Source organism: Xiphophorus maculatus, chromosome 18, assembly GCF_002775205.1.
Source record: "Xiphophorus maculatus strain JP 163 A chromosome 18, X_maculatus-5.0-male, whole genome shotgun sequence".
Lineage (NCBI taxonomy): Eukaryota > Metazoa > Chordata > Actinopteri > Cyprinodontiformes > Poeciliidae > Xiphophorus > Xiphophorus maculatus.
The window spans coordinates 31,615,858-31,643,468 of record NC_036460.1 but is presented as its reverse complement, the minus strand read 5'-3'; the positions used below and the strand labels follow the sequence as shown (position 1 = coordinate 31,643,468).

The window sequence follows — 27,611 nt, the reverse complement described above, 5'->3', positions numbered from 1 at the left end:
TGTCATGACAGTCTTATTCACAACCCGTCAAATAAAGTGTTACCAAAATATTTTTATACAAGTTGCGTACCACAACTTTAAAAGGCAACTCAGAAAATATTGGTAGTAATATCATTGACCATTTTCCCTTTTATGCTTTCTTCATCTTCCTGCTTCCATATTTCGTGTGTATCTCCTCCTGGCTTGTTGTTGTGACTTGGGTGTGTGTTAGACACGTTGTGCTCCTCACACACACAGTTTGCATTCGAGTCTCAGAGTCATCTCCAGCCTTTGCAGCATCTGTTATATACCAGTATAAGTGGAGAGGTGGGCACTGACCGTTCAGTATACGGGTCAGTGCCCACCTAGATTACAGATGTGCAGTGCAGTTCAACAGAGACCATGACTGCTGTTCAGTATCATCGTACTTCAGTATCTTCAGCTGCTATGGGCTTTCAGAAACCTTTCATAATGTCTCACCTGAACAGATAGGTTTATCCACACATTAGCTGTCGGTCCAATGACTTCCTGCATTACTCAGCCCCACTTGGTACTGATGGGAGGAATCTCCAATAGGCATCATTCTCTGGCTAGAACACGCTGAATACTCTTTCAGAGGCTGGAGTGGGGAGCCTGACTTTTTGTGGTACAAAGGTTGATGACTTATTACATCACTGGAACCAGTAAGAACTGGAGAGCAGGATGAAGAGGAGGATGACTGTGGTATGACCGGCAGACCCCTCTGAAGCACAGCTGAGTTGTAGACGCCCAGGTCGGCCTGCGGTCGGGGTAACATTGCTGAGGCCGGCTGTGGCAGCACGGGGTGGACGGCTGTGGTGTTGGAGAAGGGGTGAGAGGTGAAGGGCTGGTATGGGACGGCCTCCACGCCATAGCGGGAATATGGCTGCATCGGGGCCCACATGCTGCAGTTAACAGAAGGAGAGATGGTCCGCTCATCTTTCTCTGCCGCCCCCGGCAACGCTCCGGGCTGGGCCTCCATCCCGCTGTACATGCAAGCTTCTCTGGCAGTGATGGCTTCACCGCAGTAGGGACGGGAGAGCAAAGGCGACTCGTAGGAGGGAGCAGAACGGAAGAAATGCTCCTCTGACATCACCGATGATGACTCCAGATATGGTTGCTTGCATCCGAGCTCCAGGTGTCGGCTGTTATCTGCAGAGCAGTAGAGTCAGTTGACATGTGGACCGCTGCATACTGCGTTTGATTTTGTATTATTTCTTTATAAAAACAGAAACGTACCTCTGTGTTTGAAGCAGTGGTAAACTAGACTGGGATCTCTGCTCTGAGGAAAGTGGTTGGAGAGAGAATCCTGGGATTCTAAGTTTGACAAAGAAACTCCTGTGTCATACGGATAAGAAGACAGGACCTGAGCATGGCTGGTCAATACTCCAGCCCGGAGCTTCCCTGCCAGATGGCTATGTGAGGAGATGATCCTCTGACGAACCATGTTCTTAGAAATGACTGGATAATCTTTCCTAAACATCGGGAACAGAACGGCTTTGTCAGACATTCCTTGAAAAGTCAACATTTTCAGAGAGAAGTACAGAGTTCTGTCCAAAACAGTCTTATATAACTAAAAAGTATGCTGGTATCAAGGGTATGAGTTAGGGTGCACCTATGAATCGGCCCTGAGTTCCTTGGTTTTGGGAATCTGTGATCAGCTGATACTTAGAGCCGAATTTATCCATTCATCTTATCAACCTTGGCAAAGGTCTGAAAATCAGTCACTGTCTTCTTTTGCTCTGTCATGAGAGGGTCTGACTGACAGACCTGCCCACCAGGTCATGTCTGCACATTTGCTGTTAACTATAGTCACCCCACCGTTGCCAACTCAGTGACTTTTTTACTATATTAAGCAATGTTTCAGACAAAAAAAATCAGTATTGGCCAAAATCAGAATCTGTAGAACAGGATTTTTAAGGATTGGTAATCGGCCAGAAAACTGCAAATGGTGCAACCATAGAATGAGTTGTAATATGTTAAAGGATTTATGAGATAATTTCTTCACTGGTGGCTTACTGTAGAAACGTACCCCTCTAGTCTTGAAGCACGCAGGTCTCCTTCTTCACTGCCTCGGAACCCTTTAGCAAAGGGATTGTTTTCAATCTTCAGCTGAGTGATCTAAAAAAAAAAAATGTTAGTACAACTCTTAGACTTTTTGGGTTAAATCAGTAAGCAAGCCAATAATTAGAACTGATAAGCAAATTTGCTGTGTTGAACAGGATCTCAGCAATTCTTCAAATGTCATAGCAGTAGAAGTGTTTTGTTTCTATAGCTAACAGATCTCAAATTTAATCAGAAACTGAGATCTGAGATTCAGACATGGACTGGGGGGTGGGACCCCTGACTCATCTCTTATCCAACTCTTCAGGAAGCTGCAGACATGCTAAATCATTAAGCTATAAAGGAAGCACCTGTGGTTGAACACTCGTCAACCACAGGAGTGTTGAGTGAGTGTGACTTTGTAATGCAATACAGAGCAGCAGCACAGTCTGCAGCTACCAACAGCAGAGCCATCTAATCTAAGAAATATTTGGATCAGCAGACTGATGCAGATACAACCATGATAGATACGGCACACAATAACTTTTCTTGTATTTAAAGTACTGCATGAAACATCACTTCCAAATATAATAGCTGTAGCTGTTGACTGTGTGGAGAATAAAAAGTCAGATTTGTATACCTTATGATTCTGATAAGATGTTACTGAGATGAAGGCCGTCTCATGGAAGACGTGAGAACAGTAGGCAGTGTTCTTTGACCCAAAGGCGTTGTTTTCATCAGCTTTGACAATGTGAAGCCTGGGCTGGTACTTATGCATGGAGTTAAGGATGATCTAGGAAAGGGAAGAAGCCACATTTAGTTGAAGCCACAGAGGAACAGAACATAAATCTAAGACATTTTCTTGGGTTGTTTAGCTTTCTACATCCGTTTTTATATAGACAGTGGTAAGCAAATCAAAAACATATGCAAAGATTATTTATTGACACTGGTAAAATAAGCCTGTGACATGAAGACATTTGTTATGTCAGAATTAACTGTGTTCAGAGAATTCAACCGGGGTTGTTCCTGCAGAGCAACATTTGCATCTTTTAGCCTGTAAAATCAGCAGCACTAGTTGTGTTCTGTAAAAAAGAAAGAATGGAAAACATTAAAGATTCACACTTGAGATCAGTTTAAAAAGCTGTGTTGTAGTATAGAAAGCATGTATAAGTTTAACTTAAGCTATTGTTTGTGACGCAGGTTAGCTCAAAGCACCACAGATGTAACAGCTCTGTCTGACAGACCCCAACGTTTGTTTACACTGTGCGCACAATTATTAGGGAAGTTTTAGTTTTGATCATATCATCATTTTCATACATATTTTTCATCTCCAAACTGTATAAACTTGAATGCTTATTGAGTATAAACATATCAGCTGATGTCTATTTGTTTAATGAGGGAGGGTGGGGCCTAAGGAGATCAACATATATACCAAGGTGTGCAGAATTATTAGACAGCTTCTTTTCCTCAGGCAAAATGGGCCAAAAATAAATTTAAGTGTCTCTGAAACGTCCAAAACTGTAAAAAAAAGTATTTCAGAGGGATGCAGCACTCTTGAATTGCTAGAGGTTATTAACATTTGGGATTGACTGAGTGCGTTGTAGTTGTTCAACAATAAAACAAATCCTCAAAACTATAACTTGTGTAATAATTGTGCACACAGTGAACTATGTACTGTGGTTACTATGGTTACAGACTGCATATTAGAGCCCAAAGTTACCTGTCTCAGACTCTGATAGGTGATGGTGGTGAAATATGTGGTTGGTAGGTGATTCATGCCCTTATCACTGTGGTTCAGCTTTGATACAGTAGAGGTGAATTTCAGAGCTGTTGGATCGAATCTATATCAGACAGAAAACCAAGTGTTTCCTATTAAATATTTCTTTGAATCTGGTGCTTTTGAGTAGAAAGCTGTTGGAGTCATTGAGATAAGTGATGAACTCCATCTTTGCATATTTCATCTGACTTGATAGGGACTCTGAATGCTGTGTAGCAGCTGGCGTGTGTTGTGCGTTTAGGTTGTTAGGTGGCTGCAGGTCAGCTGACTGACATCTCTCTGCTCACCGCAGCTCCATGCTGTGCCCAGTCAGGCATTAGCAGCAGTAGAGCAGGGTCACCACTGGTCCAGCCCTGTCAGCCATGATGAACATCAAGCTTCTCTTCCCCTCCTCCCTTTCTACACTCTACTGAGAAGCCTTCACCTCAAGGGGGCTCCCAAAGAGAGGCAAAGGTTGAAAAGGCCGTGGGCTGCTATGCTTTGCTCGAACACTGAAGGACTCCTTCCTCATTTTCTCCTCTTGCTGATGGAGACTGAAATATATTTTCCTACCTCTGCTCTGCTCTCCGTGGGCGATACTGAAACTCCTGGACTGCCAGTGACAGGCTAAAGAAAAAAATTAGCCTTGTGTTTGTTTTTCTTCATTCATCAGGATGTTAGTTTTGGATCAGTTGAAAAGTTCTTTTTATATTAAGAACCCTAATCCTGCCACCAAACTTGCAATTGATATTCACCCATTTACAAGTGGAATGAGTAAAATTAAACTCAGTAGAATGAGATAATAGTGTGATTTAATTCAATTATTTTATTTATCTCAGCAAATGAAATGTTGTTACTCATCATCCAGATACATACTGTATCTTCAGAGTTGTTGTGGATGGAGATACTGTGGGTATGAAGGATCTCCGGTTGCAGTCAGTCTTGCAACTAATATGAGGAAGCCCCTGACTGAAGGCTCAAAAGCTCATCCTGCGTATGGAAAATGGAATATATGACACTCTCATGACTGTCATAACATAATAACAGCTGATTATCCAGACAACAGAGATGATATTATTCAGTAACATGTCCTGGATAACACAGCAAGCTCTGCTAATCCATCTCATTTGCTTTTGCTGCTCCTCTTTAGCTTTTGTGTGGCCGTTTGCTTAGAAAGCCTGCAAAAAGATGTTGGAGTCTGAGATCTGATCCTGTTATGATGGATGGAAGAGATGCTTTGAACTTCCTCCAATTTCCAGTAAGTTTCATAGCATCAAACTGGTGCGTTACATATGCCACGGGCAAACATTGGCAATACATAGTTATCATGTGACATCACACTTCATGGAACATTGTAGCTGACCGACATCTTGGTAGGTATCTGCCACTGCCATGACAGTGGCTATGAATAAATCAGCTAAACTACTGTATATTCTCTGTCTTACATGGGTCAATCCCGACAGAGCAATTCTGTTGATATATCTTTCTCTTGCACATTGGTCAAGATTGTCAATATAGTTTATTTTTGTTGGCAAAAAGAAACTATAACCATCCATACTGAGGGTTTGGATGAGAATCCAAACCCTCAGTATGAGGGCAGTAGTGCAGGACATGGGGCTGGTTTTTACCAGGCTTGATATCTTCAATAAGGGAAGAATATACAGTAGTTTCTGTAGTGTTTGGGCTGCTGCAGCTTCCGTACCCACCATTACCTGATTATGCAGAGCTCAGCTCTCCTCTCCATACAGACAGAATGAACCAGTCAGCCATGGTGAAAAGACTTTCTGAAATGCTAACATCTTCCCAAAAAGTAAATAAATAACTCAAGCAAAGTTGAAGTTCATGTTATATTAAACAAGAGAACATTTTCTGTCCGTTTTGTCAGCACATGGTTGATTGCAGGTGCAAAGATATCACTACTACTCAGAAACATAGAATAAGAAGCTAACTAACTGCTAGCTACCTGCTAACTTGGTCCCGAATCAGACATAGTTTTTGTTGAGCATTTTTAAAAAGAAGATTTCCTTAAATATCAAAGAAGACTCTTACTTTTGCACATTATGTTTGTTTAATGTTCAGTTGAATCACAGCAGTTTGTTTCATTTGTGTATATATAAGTAGCTGACTTGGTAGCTGATTTCAGACTGTTGGCCAAAATTAGTTAACATTTATATTTATCTATTTTATATGTTCTTTGACACATTAAACTTATTGTGAGATTTTGTATATATTTATATATGAATATATTTTTGATTTTAGTGACTGTTTATGAAGGAAAGAAAAAAAACAAACTTCTGTTTTGAAGTTACATATTTGTTTGACCAAATCCAAAATAAAAGAAAAAGCAGAAACTGTGGAATTTCATCTGTGATGGCGTTTTCAAATCATTAATAAATTATATCATATTATTTCATGGCAACATGTTCTACTTAGAATATGTTTGATGTTCAGACTTGACAATAAAGGTTTTAAACAGAGATTTACAACATACTTTTCCAGTAATATAACATTTTTCCAGTTGAGAGTGAGGAGACGAAAACCTTCCAAGGCTTATTTACATAAAACAACTTCCTGAAGAACACATGGCTTAAGAGAAGTTATAACAAAAACAAAAACTGATAAAAAAAAAACACTTGCATTTCCATCACATGTCAATAAGTCTAAATATTGTTCTATTATTTTTCTTGAAACATAATGCCATATTTGTATTTTATGGATTATTAGGGTCTATCACTTTATGACATGATTAATTAAAAATTTAAATGTTGAAATAACCTTTGAAATTGTTGAATTAGGCCTAAGGACAAATAGTACAGGATTTAAAGGGGCAGTAAAAAGTTAAATCGACTTTTTTGAGCTTTACTTTAAAATGTACGTGGAATGTTGCCTTGATTCTTTCATGCATGTTTGAGAAATCCTATAATCTCCTTAGCAACCATTCAGCTGTGCAAAATGTTTAAAAGCTGCAGTTTCCAAGCTTCCGCCTCACAGAGCAGCCCTGCCCAGAACTCCCCCACTCAGCTCCTTCAGACTAGCAGCAATTAGCAAACACCTGGTGGAAGCATGCATCAGCTGAGCTCATTATAGGAGCTACTTCTCAGTGAAAGGCTAGTAAAAACATTGTTAAAGGATTAATAGAGGAGCCATGTTGTGATGACTTCCTGAAGGTTTCAAAAAGACCAGAGGGGTTTAAAGAGAAAGAGGTCCAATATAAAGGTGCTAAATTACTTTAAGTCAGATTTCTTTTAAGTTATATTTGCTTTATATAGCATTTTTATAACAACTGAATTTAATAGTTACTTGATTATTCTACGAAATGGCACTGCCTGCCAAAATACATAATACCGCCACTTTAAATTCCTAAGCTGCAGCAAAGCATTGTTACAGAAAGACTACATGTCTAGTGAGTTCCTCAAAGCTTGCAAAACGCTATCATGTTTCAACTAGGTGGTTATTATTTATGTAAAAGTCTAAATTATTTATAATAAAGCCTAGGATCAGTTATAATTCTAACCAATACAGCACCTCCACACATCTAAACATGTTCCCAGAACAGAACTGCAGAATTTCACCTCCACAACAGTCTCAAGTATTCAACAGTCTCTAGCAAGTTTTTAGTTCCATCAATCTTCCCTGAAACTCTGACCAGATTTCCTGTTTCTGCTGAAAAAAAAGAAAAGCATTACCATGTAATGATGCTGCCACCACCAAATTTCACAGCGGGCATGGTGTGTTCAAGGTCATGTGGAATATATTAGTTTCCACCAAGAATGGCATTTTGTATGAAGACCAAAACCTCCACATGTTTGCTGCATCTCTATATGGCTTATAGCTAGATAAACTTAGATCTTCTTTCTTTCATTAGTCTCTTTTATGCTGCCACCCTCACGTAAAGGTCACAAGTTGACCTCACAGCCTAGTGTCAACTAGAATCTAATCAGAATCTTTGGAAAGTCTGTAACACGATGATAGGACTTGATAACACCTCAGTCTCTACATGAAAAACAAGTCTTTGCTAATTAAGTGAGTATTCAGACCCCTTTAATGTTTCACTTTGTTTCATTGCAGCCATTTGCTGAATTCAAAAAAGTTCATATTTTTTCTAAAGAATGTACACTCAGCATCCCATTTTGAAAAGAAAAAAACAGAAATGTAGAAATTTTTGCAAATTTATTAAAAAAGACAAACTGAAATATCACATCGTCATAAGTATTCAGACCCTTTACTGTGACACTCATATTTAACTCACATGGTGCCCATTTATTCGGCTCCTCCTTGAGATGGTTCTACTTCTTCATTGGAGTCCAGCTGTGTTTAATTAAACTGATTGGACTTGATTAGGAAAGGCACACACCTGTCTATATAAGACCTCACAGCTCATGTCAGAGCAAATGAGAATCATGAAGTGGAAGGAACTGCCCAATGAGCACAGAGACATGATTGTGGCAAGTCACAGATCTGGCCAAGATTCCAAAAACATTTCTGCAGCACTTAAGGTTCCTAAGAGCACAGTGGCCTCCATAATCCTTACATGGAAGAAGTTTGGGACGAGCAGAACTCCTTCATCCAGCCAAATTGTGCAATCGTGGGAGAAAAGCCTTGGTGAGAGAGGTAAAGAAGAAGCCAAAGGTCACTGTTGGCTGAGCTCCAGAGATGGAGATGGGAGAAAGTTCCACGAAGTCAACTATCACTGCAGTCCTCCACCAGTCAAGTGGAGTGGCTGTATGGAATCCTCTCCTCAGTGCCAGACATATGAAAGCCTCCATAGAGTTGACCAAAAGACACATGAAAGACTGAGAAATAAGATTCTCTGGTCTGATGAGATGAAGATTGAACTTTTTTGGTGTTAATTGTAACACCAATGAATGGAGAAAACCAGACACTGCTCATCAAATGCCCACTACAATCGCAGCTGTGAAAGATGGTGGTGGCAGCATCATGCTGTGTGGGTGTTTTTCACCTGCAAGGACAGGACGACTGGTTGCAATTGAAGCAAAGATGAGTACAGAGAGATCTGGAAGAAAACCTCTTACAGAGTGCTCAGGACCTCAAATGGGCCAAAGGTTCACCTTCCAACAAGACAATGACCTGAAGCACAGAGCTAAAATAACAAAGAACAACTCTAAAACCATTCTTTACTGGCCCAGCCAGAGCCCTGACCTAAATTCAATTGAGCATCTCTGGAGAGACCTGAAAATGGCACCACCAACATCCACCATCCAATCGGACAGATCTGGAAGGAAGAATGGCAGAGGATCCCCAAATCCAGGTGTGAAAAAGTTGTTGCATCATTCCCAGGAAGACTCATGGCTGTACTAGATCAAAAGGTGTTTTTACTCAATACTGAGCAAATTTCTACATTTCTGTTTTTTCTGTCAAGATGGGATGCTGAGTGTACATTCATGAGAAATAATATGAACTTTTTTGATTTTTAGTAAATGGCTGCAGTGAAACAGAGAGTGAAAAATGTTAAAGGGTCTGAATACTTTCCGTACCCACACACGTGAATTTCCTCAGAGTTGTGATTGTGATGTTTAGGGATTAATGAGATGAAGATGAGAATGATTGTTCTATATTGTGTAATGAAGATAATGAGCAGACATGGGGATCTGTTGTCCTCTGTGGACAGCAGCAGACCTCCTGGTCCCGCCGTCCCCTGCTCGGCCTCCGACTCCTTCTGTTCTCATTACTCGACCTTTTCACTGCCCAGGCTCTCAACCCGATGTGACAACAGGCTCCACCACTGATCTGAGAGGTTATGAACCTAATGAGCCCAGTGATGGGATGGCTTCAGACAAGCTATCCCAGAGTTCCCCTGGGGAGAACTGCCACAGTCACACTCCTCACACACTCTCCTCTGCACTCATTCTCTCCTTCCATTCCATCATTTAGAAGTCGGCACATGAAAAGGCCCTCCATCATGGTGCTGCTCATCTCTGACTCTGGCAATATTAGGCTATAAAGTAAATAGCTTAAACTTCACTTGAAGTGAAGAAACTGTCTTGGATGACTATTTGGTTTTGTTTATCCTAAAACAATTAGACAGAACTGATTCGATTTTGCTCTTTGAAACTCTATTAATAGATATGTTTGTGTAGATAGCTTATTCTAAAGAACATCAAGTCTTCTCATTAATTTTTCTGTTCAAACTCGATGGACTTGATTTCGGAACAGACTCAAGTGGCTTTTTAATTCTGGAAGAATGTCATAAATTTTCAAACTGATTGTGTCTGTAGCATTGTATTTAATATATTCTAAAGTCCATCTAACAAATAATATCCTGTGAGAACCCACTGCTCCTTATGGGGCTCAAAACCTGAGCCACATACAGAGCAGTACTGTTTTGGGGCTAGGAGTTACGTCGAGAGGCAAGGTGTGAATTTAGTTTTGGGTAGGGTTAGGGTAAGGTAGAGATTAGTAATGGTTGGGATTAGGGAAAAATACAATTTTTAAAACCAATAGAAATCAATACAAAGTCTTAATATGGCTAGAAAAACAAACTTGTGTGTCTGTGTGCGTGTGTGTGTGTGATAATCACCAACATAGGTATTTTAGATAAATGAGAGCACATCTACTCATTCCTGTCCGTCCATCTGTTTGCTCCGGTCTGGGAAACATGTGATGATGTTATGCAGTTTTTTCAGCACAATGTTTAGGGACAAAAGCCGTAATATCAGTGTCATGTTCCATTGTTTCTGTTATGTGCTCAGTTATTTTAAACCCTCCAGGGTTTTAGGTGTTCATTCTTCTTGAGGGTTTAGAAAAATAGAATATAAATATCCTTTATTGCCCCAACATGGATACATTTTTGCAACAGCATTAAAGTGAAAGACAATCAAGTCAAGTAAATAGAATATAAAATATATAAAAACAGAAAAAGGAAAAAAAAATAGTGTACCTCCAAGGGCAAGATTTTAACAAAAATACCATGTAGTTATATATTTTACTTCCAACTCTCATGTTTTTCTTTGTGAATCCATTTAACTTTTCTATTATTAGCCTTGTTCTGATGACTTCCTGAAGGTGGATTGAGTGAGAACCAGAGACAGAGGCACAATTCAAAGGCATTATACTGAAAGTGACATAAGCTGTTTCCATGCCAAATGTGCACAAATTTTTGTCTATATTCTGCTAGTGTCCCAATCGCTGTGCTTCCATCAAATAAGAAATTAAATTAAAATCATGCGAGACTAAGCTTGTTCACACAATAAGTCATTAAAAATTATGGAAGTGATGGATGTAAGTTTTGTAATTCAACTGTGGCGCTACACTCATCATCTATCAGCCTCAGAGGAGCCATCAGGTGGTGGAGCAACAGGCCTTTGTAAGGAGCTGTGGTGTTTTGGGGAAATTGTAGTTGATGATTTTACAGAAGACCTTTGGATTCAACACGTTAGAATGACACGTCCAACTCTGTGGACGTGTTGAATCCAAAGTTCTTCTGAAGAAGTCACTTCCTGTTTTCTTCTTCGTGGTTTTCGCCAGTAGTAACATTCGGCTGTTGATCATGTGACTTGTGTTATGCAAAAAAAAATTGTGTGTCCACTGGAATTCTGTGAAATACAAATATTTCAATATGGTTTAAAAACCACCTCATCCCAGCCCAAAATCGTGAGTTTTTTCAAATTCAGCATGTATCCATTAAGCAAAGTTATTTTCAGAATTTCAATTGGCACAACTAAAGTTAGTGACTTTAGTGACTTTCTATGAGTTACTTGATTGTGCTATAAAGTGTGTGCCTGGAACCTACATAATACTGCCCCTTTAAATTGACATTTAGATCTTCTGGAACTCACTAAGATGAGAGCTACATGTAAATCATTTTTTAGACCCTGATGCACTCTGTTAGGTACTCACATGTCCGAATGGGTCCAGGTGATTATTTGTTAGTTTCAGCTTCTGAAATGACACCAGTTGCCTCATCCAATGAGCTCCTGTAGCAGGGGAGTCAGGATGAACGTAGAGTCTGCCTGGCATGGCAGGCTCCGCCTTACCAGCCACCATCCTGAAAACACATTGGGATGTGAGAGGAGTGTTGAGGCCTGTCATGCATCGAGCTCATCCAAAGGGCTGTAAGAGTACAGTTTACCAGATACAGCGTCCTCATGCATTATGGTGAAATATTAAATCACTGCGGTTAATATGAACAGCAGTAATCCTTTACACTAAGAGGCTCACCAGAAACATAATGAATAATTATCTAACTTAAATATGTTGCTGAACAACAGCAGAACCCCCCAACACCAGGCTCTGGCATTAGAGTGCCTTGCAAAAGTATTCACACCTCACACTATTTCAATTTGTCACATTACTGTTCCATGAGTAACAAGCACAAACTTTAGTGTTTATTCAGATGGTATGAGTCCCAACTAGTTTTACTTATTCTTGGTCTTCCTTCATATCTAATATCCTACATTTTTTTATAAAGTGCAAAATCTTCCCATATTTGCCTCCAAAATAAGGAAGGGCTTGTCCCAAGGTGCAAATAAAGAATTTAAATATTCATGCAGTAATTAGTGTCAAAGTCAGCTACATATGAAGAAGCTTGTTTCATTGAGGGAGTTCAAATACAAACCATGTTAAGTTGTCAAACATCTGCAGTTGTTTTATTCTGATCATTTCTCTGATTTTACTGCCTCTCTTTTTCATTTTGTTTCAATCTTAGTGAACTTTGATGTTTATAATATGTAACATTTAGGGGTTTAATTGTACACTGTAGTCATGATTTGGTATATACTCCGTTTTTACAATCATGGTTCATTAATTTTTATATGCAAAAGAAAGGTTGGACAATTTCATAAAGAATATTGACTTAAATTTGTAAAATCTCAAAGAACTCTTTGTTTTTAAGGGGACTGTCATCAATAAGTAGCATTAATGAGTAAATAGAACAACCAGAAGAGAACAGATGTGCTTGATGTGTGAGCTGAGAAGAGAAGCTCCCTGCGGTGCAGGCCTGTCTTTGCTGCATCTCTATCATCGTAAAACTTGTATTTTTCATGTGTAAAATCAAATCTTTCATTTTATTTTTCTCTCAAAATTCTGATATCTGTTGCTGTGTTACTGATCCACTGTTTACTGGGAGGAGTTTTGTTCAACCAGTCTTACCACTTGTTGTCACAGAACTTGTAGCGGTGGTCATCAGCTGGGACAACGTCAATGAGAAGGATGTATTTGGTCTTGGGGTTCATGCCACTCACTTTAACCTTGTAGCTAGGAAACATCCTCCTGTTAAAGAAAATAAAAAGACCTTTAGACACACTCACCTTCTGATCTATTTCATCCTATAAACATAAAAACTGGCTCAGAGATGATCTGTTTAGCTTTGTTTTTCTCTGAGATGAAGACCCTAAAGGAGACATTGAGTGGGCATCACATCAAGTTCATGGCAGACGGCTGCTCACACTGAGCCAGGTTTCTTCTTGTTAAAGGGGAGGTTTCTTCTCCACTGTTACTACATTGTTCCTCAGTATGAGGGATTGGTGCAAAGTCATCAGTTCAGTGCAATGAGATGCTGCACTCAGCATCTCATTGCAAGTTTCTTAATGGCTTTAATAGATTAAAGTATAACAGGTGATTAATCTATTAGTATGTCCTTGTTTATGTTTTTCTTTGAAAAAAAAAAGACCAAAACAAAGTCACATTTAATTGTGAAGGGTTCATCGTTCTATTTTTTTTACAAGCAAAAATAAGAGAAGTACAACATGCATTTCTTCTCAGACCTCTTCATTCTGCTGCCACAAAATAAAATTAGACATAACCAACAGCCTTTAATTAGTGAAAGGTACAGCTGTGTTTAATTTGATCTCAGCAAAAATCCAGAGGTCTGTTGGAGAGCATTAGTGAACAAACAGCAGGGAGGAGACTGTGGAGACGTTTAAAGCTTCTAAAACAGTACACCAATCTTTAAACATTTTACAGAGCGCCGTTTAATCCCTCATCAGAAAATGGGAAGATAATGGAACAACTGCAAACTGACAGAGATCAAAGCATGGGAATGATGAATTAAAATGAATACAAACACCCACCATGTCTTTTCAGATTTCCACTTGTAAAAATGTAAAACTATGATGCATTTCCTCTTAACTTTACAGCTGCTTTTGAAAAACCTGAGGGAAAGTGTGGGATTATCTCTCATCCATTTAATGCTTCCAGACCAGAAGACAGAAGAGTCTAATACAGAAGTCAAGACTGTAAAATACAAGAAGGAAGCTACATTTGGTGACCTTTCTGGGAAAGCAAAAACATTTTCATCCCATCTGCACCAAAGGAAATTTCACAAAGAACTGTCTGCCTTCTTATAAAACCCTAAGTGGTTTTTAATGGCACCCGGCTCGGACAGTTTAAACAGCTGGCTCGTCATTGCTTAAGAGGCTGCAGTCAGTAGGGCCTGCAGTTTGTGTGTGGGTACTGCCCATAGCGACACGCTCAAACATTAGACAGCACACTCAGAGCAGGCCTGCGTGCCTATCTGGGTTGTTGGGAACGCAGCAAACCCCGTCGTCATACTTGCTTCTCCAATTGGTTCAATTGTTGATCTTCAAAGGCTCATGTCTCCGATCATGTTACTGTAAATATTCCCTTTCGTTAGACAGAGGGAGGGGAGAGGGATTGAGGGCAGGTAATTTAAATCTCTCTCTGAGGCTTCAAATCCAATCAGTGGGGCAGATCAGATCTGCTATCATCCTCACTGAAAGACAGGTTAATCTTAGGGGAACATTCAAAACAGACCTCTGCTCATCTCAGGCTTCTCTCCCAGCACAGACAGAGCAGATGGAGGCCTGCGTCAAGACATGTGGGCCCTGGATTTGGAGAATATGGTCATAACGGGGGAGGTGAGGCTGAGGCTCTGTGCTTCAATATGGAAGAGACTCAGTTAGTCCTGGCAAATAAAATGCACATAAATCTGTTCATACATTTATTAGGAAAGGAATATGAAACTCATTTTTTGTCAGGAGGATTCTGAGGTCTTCAGGCGTCAGTGTGGCGGTTCATGTTATTTGCTAAGCTAATATCTTTTACTGTCAGTTAGAAACCGGTGAACAGGTAACTCAACCTCAAAGCATTTGAAATGTAGCCTTAATTATCCTAAATGCATTTTGTTTTGTCGGTTAGATGTTTTTTTTATGAAACTAAAACTAAGTTAAGCTGTTTCCTCTTGGTAAAAAGGAAACTGGTTTCCACAGGCCTGCTGGATTTACCCAACATTAGAAATGTCATTTATGAGAAATAAAAAAACAGAATATAAACTGCTAAAACTTCGGTTTTAGCAGTTTGTAGTTTGTCTGCAGTTTTTTTGTTTCAACATCAGCTAAGGTTGGCCAGCCGGCCTGCTCTTGGCCAGCTTTGTTGTCATAATACAGACTAAATAATCACCTGTTATACTGACAATGAGAATGGAGAAAAATAAAGAAATTGGAAACAAAAAAGGCTGCAGATATTGGGAGTGAAGACTCTACAAACTGAGAGCCGGGACAGGTTTGCAGTCCATCCCAGGACACCACAGATAGACACCATGTAGAGAAGCAAATGAACTGTTTTTAGACAAATAGCTGGAATCTCCATAGAAGACACATGTATGCATGGAGAGAACCTGTATCTATGATGTGAAACTAGAACCTTCTGGCTGCAGAGCCATCACAGCACTGTCAGCTCCGCCCTGCGTTATTTCATTTAATAACAGCAACAAGTGAGTGGAGGTAGTTGATTGTAAGTTTTCTAACTCTCCAATATTTTTTGAAAAGCGTTCATCATTCTACATCTGCTATCAGTTATAGTGAAGCAGAGGAACCTGACACAGACTTCAGCTTTCTAACCTTTATCTGTTGGAAATCAAAAGGATCTCATTGTACAATATGACTCAACATATTCATTGTGACTACAAGTAATATTAATATTTCATGGATTTTTCCAGTTATCAAATCAAATTGAACCAAATTTATTTATATAGCACAATCTCTTTTATAAGAGCGTTCGGAAACTTGTGTGTGAATATGTGAAGACCCTTTGGAAGGTTGCATAGTCAAATCAAGATATCAATCAATGAGTCAAATTTACATTTTACAACAGTCTCTACTGAGCCAATGTGATTTCCATTAATTTAAGAATTAAGGCTAGAATAAAAACAAACCATTGTAGGAACATAGGAGTGTCACAATAATGCTATGTGCTGAAGGATGCTCTAAACAAACCTGCTTTAGCTTAAACTGAACCAAAAACAGAACATTGAAGGCAGTGAATTTCACAGCTTTGGACCATTCTGTGAAACTCACTGTTTCACCTCACGGTTTCTCCTCATATTTCACTTCACTATTGAATCTGAATTTAAATACATCAATATGTGAAATCTTCAGAGTATTTATTGTGATTTTATTTGAATTTGTAAGCTCATCGTATACAGACAATGGTCTAAAACCGATGATGGAACTCTAAACACGAATAAGGAGAAGCAAAAGACGAAGAGGTCAGATGAATATGAGCAGCATAAAAAGCTCTGAGCTCTGTGGTTTCCTTGCAGTGCTCCTACATGATGATGGAAGATGGCAGTTCAACACACATTTTGAAATGTCAGAGAGTTCAGGTCCGCCGATCGCCAAAGACAAACAGTATTCCCTCCATTTGCCGGTGTGACTAAATGAGTTTAAGAGAAGCATGAGAAACAGCAGTTGGAGAGTACATGTGTGATATCAGTGTCAGGGTGTACGTGTGTTTCTCTGGCCAGCCAGCTGTTTCTCCCAACAGTCCCACATGTGTAGGGCCTCCAGCAATCCGTTCCTTCTCTGGGAATCTCCACCACTATGGCCAGATCAAAAGGAGCATCAGAGGTGGGGGTTAAAGTGTGTGTGGGGTGATGAAATGATCCAAACGTAGTACTCAGGCCTAGTGAGGGCGCCGGATTGCTCTTATCAGCCTGCTGCTGCTGCGGCTCTCTGACGGGCTGTGTACAAAGAAGGAGAGTGAGGGAAGAACTGCACTGCGCCTGGCGCTTTGAAGAGGGAGGATTAGGCCTGGACAGTGACACTCATCATAACAAGCATCGGACCCGGTTGGTGCTGTTTGAGGAAAGGAGCGAGCTGGTGTTGGAGAAATGTTAAAAATGTGGGTTTGCATCTGTCCTTCCTCCCCACCGCCTCTGCACTCCCTCTTCACACCTCATAGATAGCATTCTCAAACTCACATCACATTTTTTTGTCTTGGTGCACGTTATAAATCAATCCATTGGTCTGTTAGTGTCTGAAACTTACTGCAAGGGGTCTGTTGTCTCAGACATGGCTGTTTTCTGATCATTACTTACACTGATAAAAACTATTACTATTTCTGGTAATAATTATTTCTAAACTGTATAAAAAGTTAATATTTGAAAAATTCACCTTCTTTGTTGATGTATTTTGAATTTGTTGTTTTGAGATATGGATTTTATTAAATCCCCATAAAACTACCAGGCAATTTTAAAATAAAGCACAAGCAGCAATGCTTGGGAATTTAGTTCAAGAGTAGAAGAATGGCTCCCAACAAATCCTGCTTTGCATTTTGTCACAGACTTTTTTCAGGTTTGATAAGCAATCAGAAATTTGTGCAACATGTGTTTTATTAGGATTCTATATGAGACCCAGACTACTCATTGAGCATGTAACTGCCCAAATTGGAATTATGAACATTAATTTGCTTATTTAGAAAACATGCAAATTTTCTAAATTTCAAAATTTTTCTTTTAGAAAAAAAAGTTTTTTGATAAAAGGTTTTTCTGCTAGGATGAGATGATTTTTCAGCTCTATCAAAATTAGTATATTTCACAAAACTGCAACGGAAACTTCTTTTTTTTTTGCATCACAAGAGTCATGTCACTCATCATCCTCCCACTATGTAAGAGAGTGATGTTGTAATGACTTGTGTGACCAAACTCATTCATGTGTGATTTTAATTGGGTTTCTTATTTAATGGACGCACCGCAACTGCAAAAGTGTTTTTTTTTTTTTTTTTACATTAGTGGATTTTAGAAAAAGTTTTGCGCACATTTGTAATGGAAATGCAGCTATAGAGAAGTGTGTAATTATTTAGGGTTTTGAAATAACAGAGCAAAAATTGTATTACTCAGAATGTTACCAGAATTCATATTGCAAAAAACAAAAAACACTGCCCCATGAAAACAGTGCACCAAATGCTGCTTCATGGTGCTTTATGATATAAAATCCCAATAAGACACACAAATTATAGTTTTGCAAAATAGTTTATTTTCTAAACTAGTCAAAATCTAATTCAGATTTGAAGTTAATTGTATAAATAAGCAAACATTTTACATTATGGCACATTGGCTTATTCCAGTGTGATACTGTAACACATTGGAATATGTAGGAATGCAAAATCCTATTTTTATATGAGAACGTGCAGAAGCAGCTGCAGAATATGTCCAGTTAAAACCAGTCAGGGACCATCAGCTGCAGTCTGGCCTCAGAATGACTGCAGGTAAACCCAGAAGGCCTCCAGCCTGCATCACTACATAGTTCTTCAAAGGATGTAAAGTCTTCAGAAACCACTCTATCAGCCAGGGAAGCGAAAGTCTATCTTCTATAGTTATGTAGCTCTAAGCAAAAAATGTGGTGACCTTTTACTGGAAAAAAGCTCATTGAGTGAGGAATGAGAGGCAGAGGTCGATGTGAGTATTCTCAATCTCTGGTTAATGTCCAAAAGCTTCACTACGTAATCCTCAGGCCGCATTAAATCCAACAAGGCCAGCAGTCATTTGTGGTTTCAATTATGTATGTGGCAGGAACTTTCCGTCTCTCCGTTAATTTTATCTGTCCACACAAGTGGCAGCAGAGAGGTATCGTTCTTATCACAAAGACTTACTGTTACTTTCTCCAGAAATGTTGAGGAATGGGAGCAGCTTTCAGCACATACAACACTGAGCTGTTTTTTTTGGTGATGTGTAGAAAACTGTATTTCTTTCAGCAAAGGGATTATTACTGATCTCTATCACTATTTGTGATCCATAAATCCTGGACTTTAGGCTCCAATACCTTTCACTATCCATCCCTTGCCCTGGAAAAAATCCCAACTACAGTTCTGATTGTGTAGCTGCTGCAGGGCGGAGCTGCTCTGGGCACATCTGCTGATCTGCCATTCTTCTACAGCTTTACCTTTATGTTAGTTTAAAAGTTCCCATTTTACTGTAAAATATATTGTTTTATAATTCAACCAAAGTTTGCATTAAGGATAATTACAGAAAACTTTGATGCCAATTTAGAGTTTTTGACCTGGAACTTAAGTATCACTTTTCAATCTGAAAAGTTCTCTTCAAACAGAATGATAAAAAATAATCAATTATAAACCAGTGTAAGAAGGTGTTGCGATTAGTAAGCTTTTTACCAAAGTGAGGTAAGCTGTAACACAAATATAGCACATGCACACACACACACACACACACACACACTTATAGTAACAGATATTTTCTTCTCAAGAACTCCCCAGTGACTTCATTCTACCTATAGAAACCAGGAGCATCTACTTTAATTGTCCAAACAGTAACTCTAGGGCTGCAACTAACAATTATTACATTAAAGTATGCACATAAACAAATTACTAAGCTCTTTTTTAAAGCAAGAAAAATTATTACCTAGATTATTAGCTACCTCTTATTACCTAGAATGGAATAACAGCATTCCATTAGTGAACTCTTGATTATATGTAGCTAAAACATTTACCTCTAACATCTACATGTGAAAAGCTCAGCTCTTTCTGCCTACATAGAGGTTAGGATGATCTGTTGATTATTTTTTGGATTTACCAGTTAAGAATTGGATAGCAAAAGGTGCATGAAGGTCCAGAATTTGAACCAGGCGAAGCTAAAAGTACCATTAGAGGAGTTCTGGATATAACGAATATATAGACAAAGAAAGTTCTTATTTCAATTCAGTTCCATTTATTTCTATAGCACCAGTTCACAACAAATTCTTTCTCAAGTCACTTTGCAAAAATAACTTCATTTCAATCACAAATGCATTCCAATTGATCCTAGTTATTAAACGGTGCACTATGCTCAATGAATTACTGAAGTAGATTAAAATGTTTCTGTCTAAGGAAACCCAGCAGATTCACTCCTGCTGGATGAGCATGTGGCGATAATTGTTTGCATTGTGTTATTGAATTAATATTAAACATAAAATGTTTGTATTTTTGTATAGTTCTGGCTTCATTACTGCTCTTAATCCATTGTTTTTTCAGTAAATGGCCTTTTTTAGAGTCTGTATGCTCAAATTAATGATGAATTGATTACTAAATTAGTTGATCATTATTTGTATAATCGATTCATTGCGATTAATCCGATTCGTAACAAATTCAGCCCTACTCTGGACCCCTCAATGAGCAGAGGCAAAACATCCCTCTGCCTATAAAACGCACATTTTTCCACAAGTAGGGAAACCAAGCCACACACAGATCTGCTCCAGACTGAGAACATGAAGCTTTTACTGACCTTCCAGCTTTTGTGATGATCATCTCAGTTCCAGCCTCATGGAACCTCTTCCACAGCTCCCTCTCATGAAGGACCACCTTGATGTTCTCAATGTTCTGAAAGAGAGCATGAAATCCCTCTGCATAACTCCAACCATCCACTGCAGCTGAATTTTACATGCCAGCATATGAAAAATGAGATACTAAAATATTCTAACTATGTATTTAAACGTAAATACATTCTAGCATTTCATTAACTAGTGCATAATTGGTCACAGGTTGACTTCAGATGTTGTTTGTACTGCCATCAAACTTACATATTTCTAATTAAAAGAACCTCTGGGTGTCAGTGAAAAATAATTGGGTTCTTTAAATACAGCCAGAACAGTGGTCAGCCAGCAGCTTCCATCTGTACCTGGTCAGGCCCAGCCGAGGTGGGAGCACTGGGAGCTGTGGGCGCACCAAGTTGGGACTGGTCTGGAAGCAGATCCGTCTCGCCGTCGGCCCGGACCCGGCTCACACGATCATCCGTCACAGCTGAAGCCTTCTCCTGCAGCATCTCTGCAGCATTACACAAATACTCAGCTGTCAGACTTATCAGAGAGGAGATAACTCAGGGGTCAGAGGAGGGGTCATCATGCTGCAGACCTGAAACAGGACTGTCTTCACCAAGAGTGGCTGCTCTCCTACATGCCCCACCACCACCGCTGGCTGATCTCATTCAGGTTCATTTGTGATTTGATTAATGAGGAAAATGTATTTGTTCTGTGAAACATCAGCTTCCTCACTCTGAGGACTGTCAGCTTTTAAGCTTTATGTTTTCAGTCTCTGGTTTGTTTATGTTGTGTCTTGTTTTTGTTCAGCTCACATCGTTTTTTGGGTTGAATAATAATAGATGAAAATAAAAAACTAAGTATTTTAATTAAGTCATTTTCAGTTTTCATCTTTACAAAATAAAGTAAATGCCTTATTTTTAAATCATTAATAAAATATATCTTCATATTTATACTTGTTCATATTTATTTTGTAAATGTATTCTTTTTAACAACACAATTTAATTCCATGTTGTTATAGTTCAGTGATAACCTGAAATGCAGTGAAACTTTATTCTGAAAAATTCATCATCATCAGTATTATTATTTTGTGTGTGTGTGTGCACACATGGGTGGGTGGGGGTGTGTGTTTGTGTGTTTGTCCAAAGTTTTCACTTGAACAAATAACCACATTAAATCCTCTTAGTCATTCTTCATATTAGCCAAGTTCAGGAAATGGAAATTAGCAACTTTGAGTTTGGATATCAAAGAGCATCTGCTAATTATCCAACAGTCATTTAAATTCGTTTATTTTATTAAGATAAAATTATCATTATGTAAAAACGCTGTTTCGACTCTGGAACATGAATATGTATAATGTGATACAACATTTACATTTAAAACTGTGGAGGGAAAAAATATGTTTAACAATGTGCTTTAAGATGAAAAAAATAAATGTACGTTTAAAGTGACGTGCTTAGAGAGATTTACTATTATCAGTATAGACGGTAAAGATTTAAAAAATGATCCAATCCTTCTTCTGGTTCTTCATGAAATAATACATTATTATTTTGGACAATAAGAGCTCTTACCCCTTAGAATCTATTTAAAGAGCAATTAAAGGATTGGTTGATAATACATCAGATCTGTCAACATTTTGAATAACAAGAACCGTTTCCTCCACATGTCCACCTGTGTTTTGCCATCTAGATGGAGGATTAGTTTAGTTTTAATTACTTGTTATACATGTTGATTGTCTTGTAGTTTCCTTATTTTATATTTACAACAATCTGTAAATACAAGCAATACAATCATTGCTTGTATTTTTTGTATTTATTGAAAGTTTATGTTGTTAAGTCATTTTAACCTTCATTGAATAGTCCTATTTAAACATTGTCCAGGAATATCAGATGATAAATAGTCTTTAGGAAAAATTTTAGAATTGTTCAAAATTAGATGTTCTCCCTACAAAATAAATTTAATTCATTAAATTAGTAAAAAACACATAATCACTATTTAAATTTTCCCTTCCTACAACTAAAATTATACTTTTAGAATTCAGCTTCAGATTAAATTTCACAATTAGGGCATAATAATCATTTCATTGCCTGTTTGGTCTGTTTAAAGTTCGAGCATCAGGAGTCTCAAAATACCCCAGATCAACAAACATTTAGCAAACTTCAAAACCTGCCACCATGTGTCGATTCATTCCATGGCGAAAAAAGTCCCGTAGGCCGACTGGTCACAGGCACAGACCCAGCTTTTCAGAAAGCTTTCTGTTACTGAATCTTTGCTTCAGAACCTCGACAGCAACACCTGCTCAAAATCTGTATGATGAGGATTGTTGGGACAAAGCTGCAGCAACCAGCGAGACATGGCAGACCCTCACTCTGCTGCTGCAGCACTCAGCTGCAGACTGATCACACACTCCTGAGTGTTGCTCACGCTTAGTATGAAATATAAATGTAATATAACTGAGCTATTTGAATGATTTTCTTTTTAAAACAATAATTAGACTTTTAGAATATGTTGTACCTCCTGCACGTTAGGTAGGAGGTACCTAACCTCCTATGAAGTGAAGATCCTTCATCCTTAATGAAGGATCTTTACTGATCCTTCATTAAGTGAAAAGTGATTGCCCACAGGTAAACCTGTGCAGTGTGTCCTGCTACTGTCTCCCAGACCCTGAGAACCTTCTACTGTTTATTCCTCAGGGCTGACTGTTGGTGCAGTTGGTGCAGTGGAACACAGAACGGCCACTCTCCAAACCAACAAAGTGGACCAGAAAGCGTGCAATGTAAACGAACAGAGACATTTGTTAAAGCTAATAAAGATAACAGCTGACAGAGCAGCAGCCACACTGTGAATCTGGGCCTTTCACTGATCCAGTAGAACCAGGAATTATGATCCACCTCAGCTTTTCTTTGTCAGCGTGAAAGTGCTCGCACTACTGCCTCGAACAAGCTGGAAACATATGAAATCATGCAAATGAAACTACCATCATTTCTGCATGTTCAGAAAACAGCACATTTATTTTAATGTGTGTAAAATCCATAAAGGAGTCTGGACTGTACCTTCTGCTGGTGCTGAGAAGTGTTTGCTTTAAAGCTCGCTGCTTTTAAAACACTACTAGCCTGAGTGAAGAAGAAGTAGCGCCCTGTGCAGCAGTAATAAACAATGTTACTAATCACATGTCTACAAACCTTTAACTCTCACCAGGAAAAATCTCTCTGTACAGCAAACATTATTGTTACTGATCAACGCACATACATTTCATGTGGGAAAGTAACAATGTTATAGAGGTCATGTGGTCTATCCTCTGCAGTGAATATTTAAAATATTTCCCAAAGCATATTACTAACTGACAAAAGCCACGTCAAAGGCTGCAACAAATATACCAGAGGATTCTGTTGGTTCTGTTGATCGGCCCGCTGTATCTGACATGTAGCCACTAGTTTCTAGGCCCAAAATCCAGACACTGTTGTAAAAAAAATACATTCAAAGCACTTTGACTGTCTAGATTACCTGCTCTGAGGAAAATATGTATCCAAGTTGATATTTAGGAGCAAAGAAATAAACATTTTTAAATTACAATAGCTATAAAATCTTATTGTTTGAGATAATTATTTTGGAAAAAAGACATTCCTCTGAATTATAATAATTAATTTAAATAATTATCAGTATGACTATATATCTAATAATAATAATAATAATAATAATAATAATAGTAGTAGTAGTAGTAGTAGTAGTAGTAGTATTTAAAAGATTATAATTAAAGTGAGATTGCAAAAGTTGAACCCGTACACTATTTGTAAAATGTCAATAACAACGAAAAGAAAGAGGAAATAGTAAAACTTAAACATAAATAAATACAGTTGAGCTCAAATGGCCATTACTCCTGGCGGGTTTATGTTTAATAATCTAATTACTAAAACACGTTTCTTGTTATTGGTGGTAAAATTAACGTTTGGGAGCAGCCGAACCAGACTTCTGTCCAGAATCTGATAGCCAATTTGTGAAGGGAGTCAGAGATTAGGGTGATGGTCAGGAGGCCTGTCAGCCTCCAAAACTTTTCGGTTATCACAAAAATATCAGTGGAAACACAAAAAGCTGGTCAGCATTTTAGGAAGAGCTTGCCCTTTCACTCATTATTAAAAAGGCTATCAATAATTTTAGACACTCAATTTTTAATAAACGTAAATAAAAGCAAGTATGTAATCTATATTATATAACTCCATTTACACCGTTTTGTTATTTTTGAGATACGTTTCGTTTCCTACCAGACAAACTTTCTGACTGAACAAAAATAATTGAAATGAAATCTAAATCTAGCAGAAGTTTGAGTAATTCTGGCGAAAATAAAGAAGTGATGAAGAAGCTGGAGCTCCGTCTCTCTGTCAGGCTGAGCGGTTCCCCTGTCAGAAGGTCCTGACCGCGGCTCAGAGTCCTGCCTGGAATATTGACCTTCTCATCCCCGCCGCCCTGCTCACCAGGCCGCCTGACACCAACACACCGCCTCGCTGATCTTTAAGAAATGTTCCCGGCAGCTGGTGAGCAGCAGCCGCTCCTTTGCAGCCTACCTGATGCTGTCACCTATCATCCCCGCGCGCCACTGATGATGACGATGATCTGTCTATTTGTCTCGCGGCCTGACTTCCCCTCAGTCAGCGGCTGCACGCGCAGGCAGGAGAGGTGCCCACGCGCGGCTCTGGGTCCGGTGCTGAGGGCTGTAGCGGTCCGCTGGCAGTGGCTGTACTGTCGGCGTGTCGGTTCTGTTTAGAACCGTTCAGCTTCTCCAGAACCCCAGCTGCGTTCTGCGCCTGTGCAGTGCGCTCTCTGAGCCCAAAGGGGGGCGGGGGGGAGTTCGGTGGGGGCTTAGTATTTTTCTTGAACAGACACACACACACACACAACTATTGGCTGTCTGCAGTGTGAAAGCAACGGAGAGTGTGATTGGTCTCCCTGTCTCTGGCCCTCCAGTTGTCGCAGAGCAGGAGTTTCCCAGGCGGCCTCAGAACTTTAATATCCACACCGGCCTCTCTGGACAAACAGTCCCGTCACCGCCTGGACTTGGCTGCTAACCCAGGATCATCATGCGCTGCTTTTCCTTGGTGTTCATTCACCCAATCAGTGGGACTCATTACTGCCTCCTGACCACCTCATTATAGGGCCACAATGCAAAACTCAGTAGATCAACAACTAAATATGAATCATGATGTCAAATAAATACAATACTGGATGATGTTGATCCTTGACTATGAAAAAGTCTCACCAAAGCACATCAGTGTCAACCTGTTGGTCTTCTAAAGCGCCACAGGAAGACACTAAAGAAGATATTTCTGTTATCTATGGAGGGACTCAGGCTGTGGCTAAACATGGTCCGATAACATTTTATTGTTATTTATAGCAGAATAATTTTCACGCGTCCTGTCTTTGTCATCCAAACAACATCAGCCCATTTGCATGAAGCTTTCTAACAGGGGGCTTCCCTCAGGGCAAATCCCTGATTAGAAGGGGCCGCGAATTTCCAAGGTCCTTAAGCGTTAATGTCACCAACAAAATAAATACATAAACAATCGAAGGTTGTTTGGATCTCATTAAACATCGGATTAAAAACTAGATTTTTCTAAGCTAAAGTCACGACAACAAAAAATATCAGCATTTTTTTTTCTATAGATTCAACCGAAACATTTTGTGTCAAGCTGAAGAGAGACAAATGTTCCAGATGTGAAACCAGCAGGTTTAAGTTGAGTTACTGAGCTGTGAGGTTGTTAGACTTTAGTCTCGGCTCCTTGTTCTATGACTGAAAAGAATCAACGTTGGTTGAGAACATTTGTTCATTCTCTGGCGGCCTGAAGAACCGAAGTATTCCTCAAGATTCCTTAATGGAACACGGAGTGTTTTAAGAGCAGGATCCCACTTCTACATGAACTGTTAACAGTAAAACTTTCCCTTTTCATTAAAATTTTAGCTTGCGGACTCAAAATACACTTCTTTTTTATTTTTAATAAGAAAGAGATAATATTTAATTCCTGTGATTATGTTGGCCTCTTTAGTGGAGGGTCGGTAATATTGTTATTCTAAGATTTTTTCTTTCAGAAAAAAAAAACATCAGTAAGTTTAGAAATGCAGGAGAAAAACAGATTAAAACTACCTTCAAATTTTACATAAGTGTCTGATTTTTAAATGAAAAAATTGCTTTAATTACAAAAACATGAAAAAACACTCTAGCCGTGGAAATCACAGAAACGCCCCAACATCTCAACCCGCTGAAAAACGATTCAGTTTAAAGTCTGCGGACTTTCAGGCCCAACTGCGTGTTTCCTTATTAACGGGTCAATGGAAGCTTCTTCCGCCCTGAAACGTCTGCCTGAGAAATCCAGAATGATGTGAGCAGAGGGCCAAATATCCTGACATGACAAATGTTCCTCTTCACACCGAGCCTTATCTCAATCTGGTCATAGCTCTGCTGGACACACTACTGTAGTGTGGATGTGTGTGAGCGGCCCGCGGCAGCATCACTCCTCGGCGGAGGCCGCTGGGTCCGCAGGTAAATTATAAGCCTGTGGTTTTACAGCAAATGGAGCGTGAGGCTGCGGCGCGTCCATAAATCAGATGCCAGAGTGACTTATATATCTGCTTGGTGACATGTGTGTGTGTGTGTGTGTGTGTGCGTGTGTGTGTGGCAGCCTGCCGTGGCTGCTGACAGACTCTTGATTCTCTGAGTTGTTGCTTTATTCCCCAGCTTCAGACCGAACCAGTCGTTGCTCTCTCTGCCTGGTCACTCACACCCTCTCTGCTTCCTTCCATTTAAACCAAAAGCCATGTTTCAGGTTTTATTTTTCATTAAATTGCTATCTATAAAATTAAAACAAACGAGTTTACCAGAGACCACTACTACCTGACTGAAAAGGATTTTAACGCAGTCCGCAGTTGTTTTAATTTCTGTAAACGCCCTTATTCCAATTAGGCAGATCAATTAACCACAGACAGCTAATATTCAAGAGATGGTCCTGCTGTAATTCTCTCTGCGGGGAATTAGACGCAGCGGTGTCAGAAAACCTGGTGTTAAGTTCTGAATGGATTTGGACAAAGGGGCGACTCCTGCAAAGTTGGGGATATTTTCCAGCGTTCAGATCATTCATAGTTAAAATATAAAACCTCTTTGATTTGCACATCTTACATTAGGAGAAAAATCCCAATAAAAAAATTCTTTCAAACTCCAGTTGCAAACAACAACAATAGCCAGAATAATGCAGCTCCTACCTCCTGCTGCTCCCCGCTGCGCTCCTCCTGCCTCTTCTGGAAACAGTCCTCTCACTCAGGCAGCTCCC

The 27,611-nt window shown here is 39.3% G+C and overlaps 1 protein-coding gene across 2 annotated transcripts; it reads right to left on the bottom strand.

The window, feature by feature from the left end:
- tbx4 (T-box 4) lies at nucleotides 1–27,611 on the bottom strand. Of its 2 annotated transcripts, none has more exons than XM_023351834.1 (9): nucleotides 27,544–27,611; nucleotides 20,661–20,806; nucleotides 20,268–20,362; nucleotides 12,905–13,024; nucleotides 11,654–11,801; nucleotides 2,681–2,833; nucleotides 2,030–2,118; nucleotides 1,237–1,472; nucleotides 1–1,149 (listed from the first exon to the last, which is right to left on the bottom strand). In XM_023351834.1, exons 2-9 carry the CDS (start codon nucleotides 20,802–20,804, stop codon nucleotides 485–487), a joined length of 1,650 nt encoding a protein of 549 aa, XP_023207602.1. In that variant the 5' UTR covers nucleotides 20,805–20,806; nucleotides 27,544–27,611; the 3' UTR covers nucleotides 1–484. The 2 variants fall into 2 exon arrangements, with proteins under 2 accessions (XP_023207602.1, XP_005807794.1); XM_005807737.2 differs by lacking the exon at nucleotides 27,544–27,611 and adding an exon at nucleotides 24,858–24,982.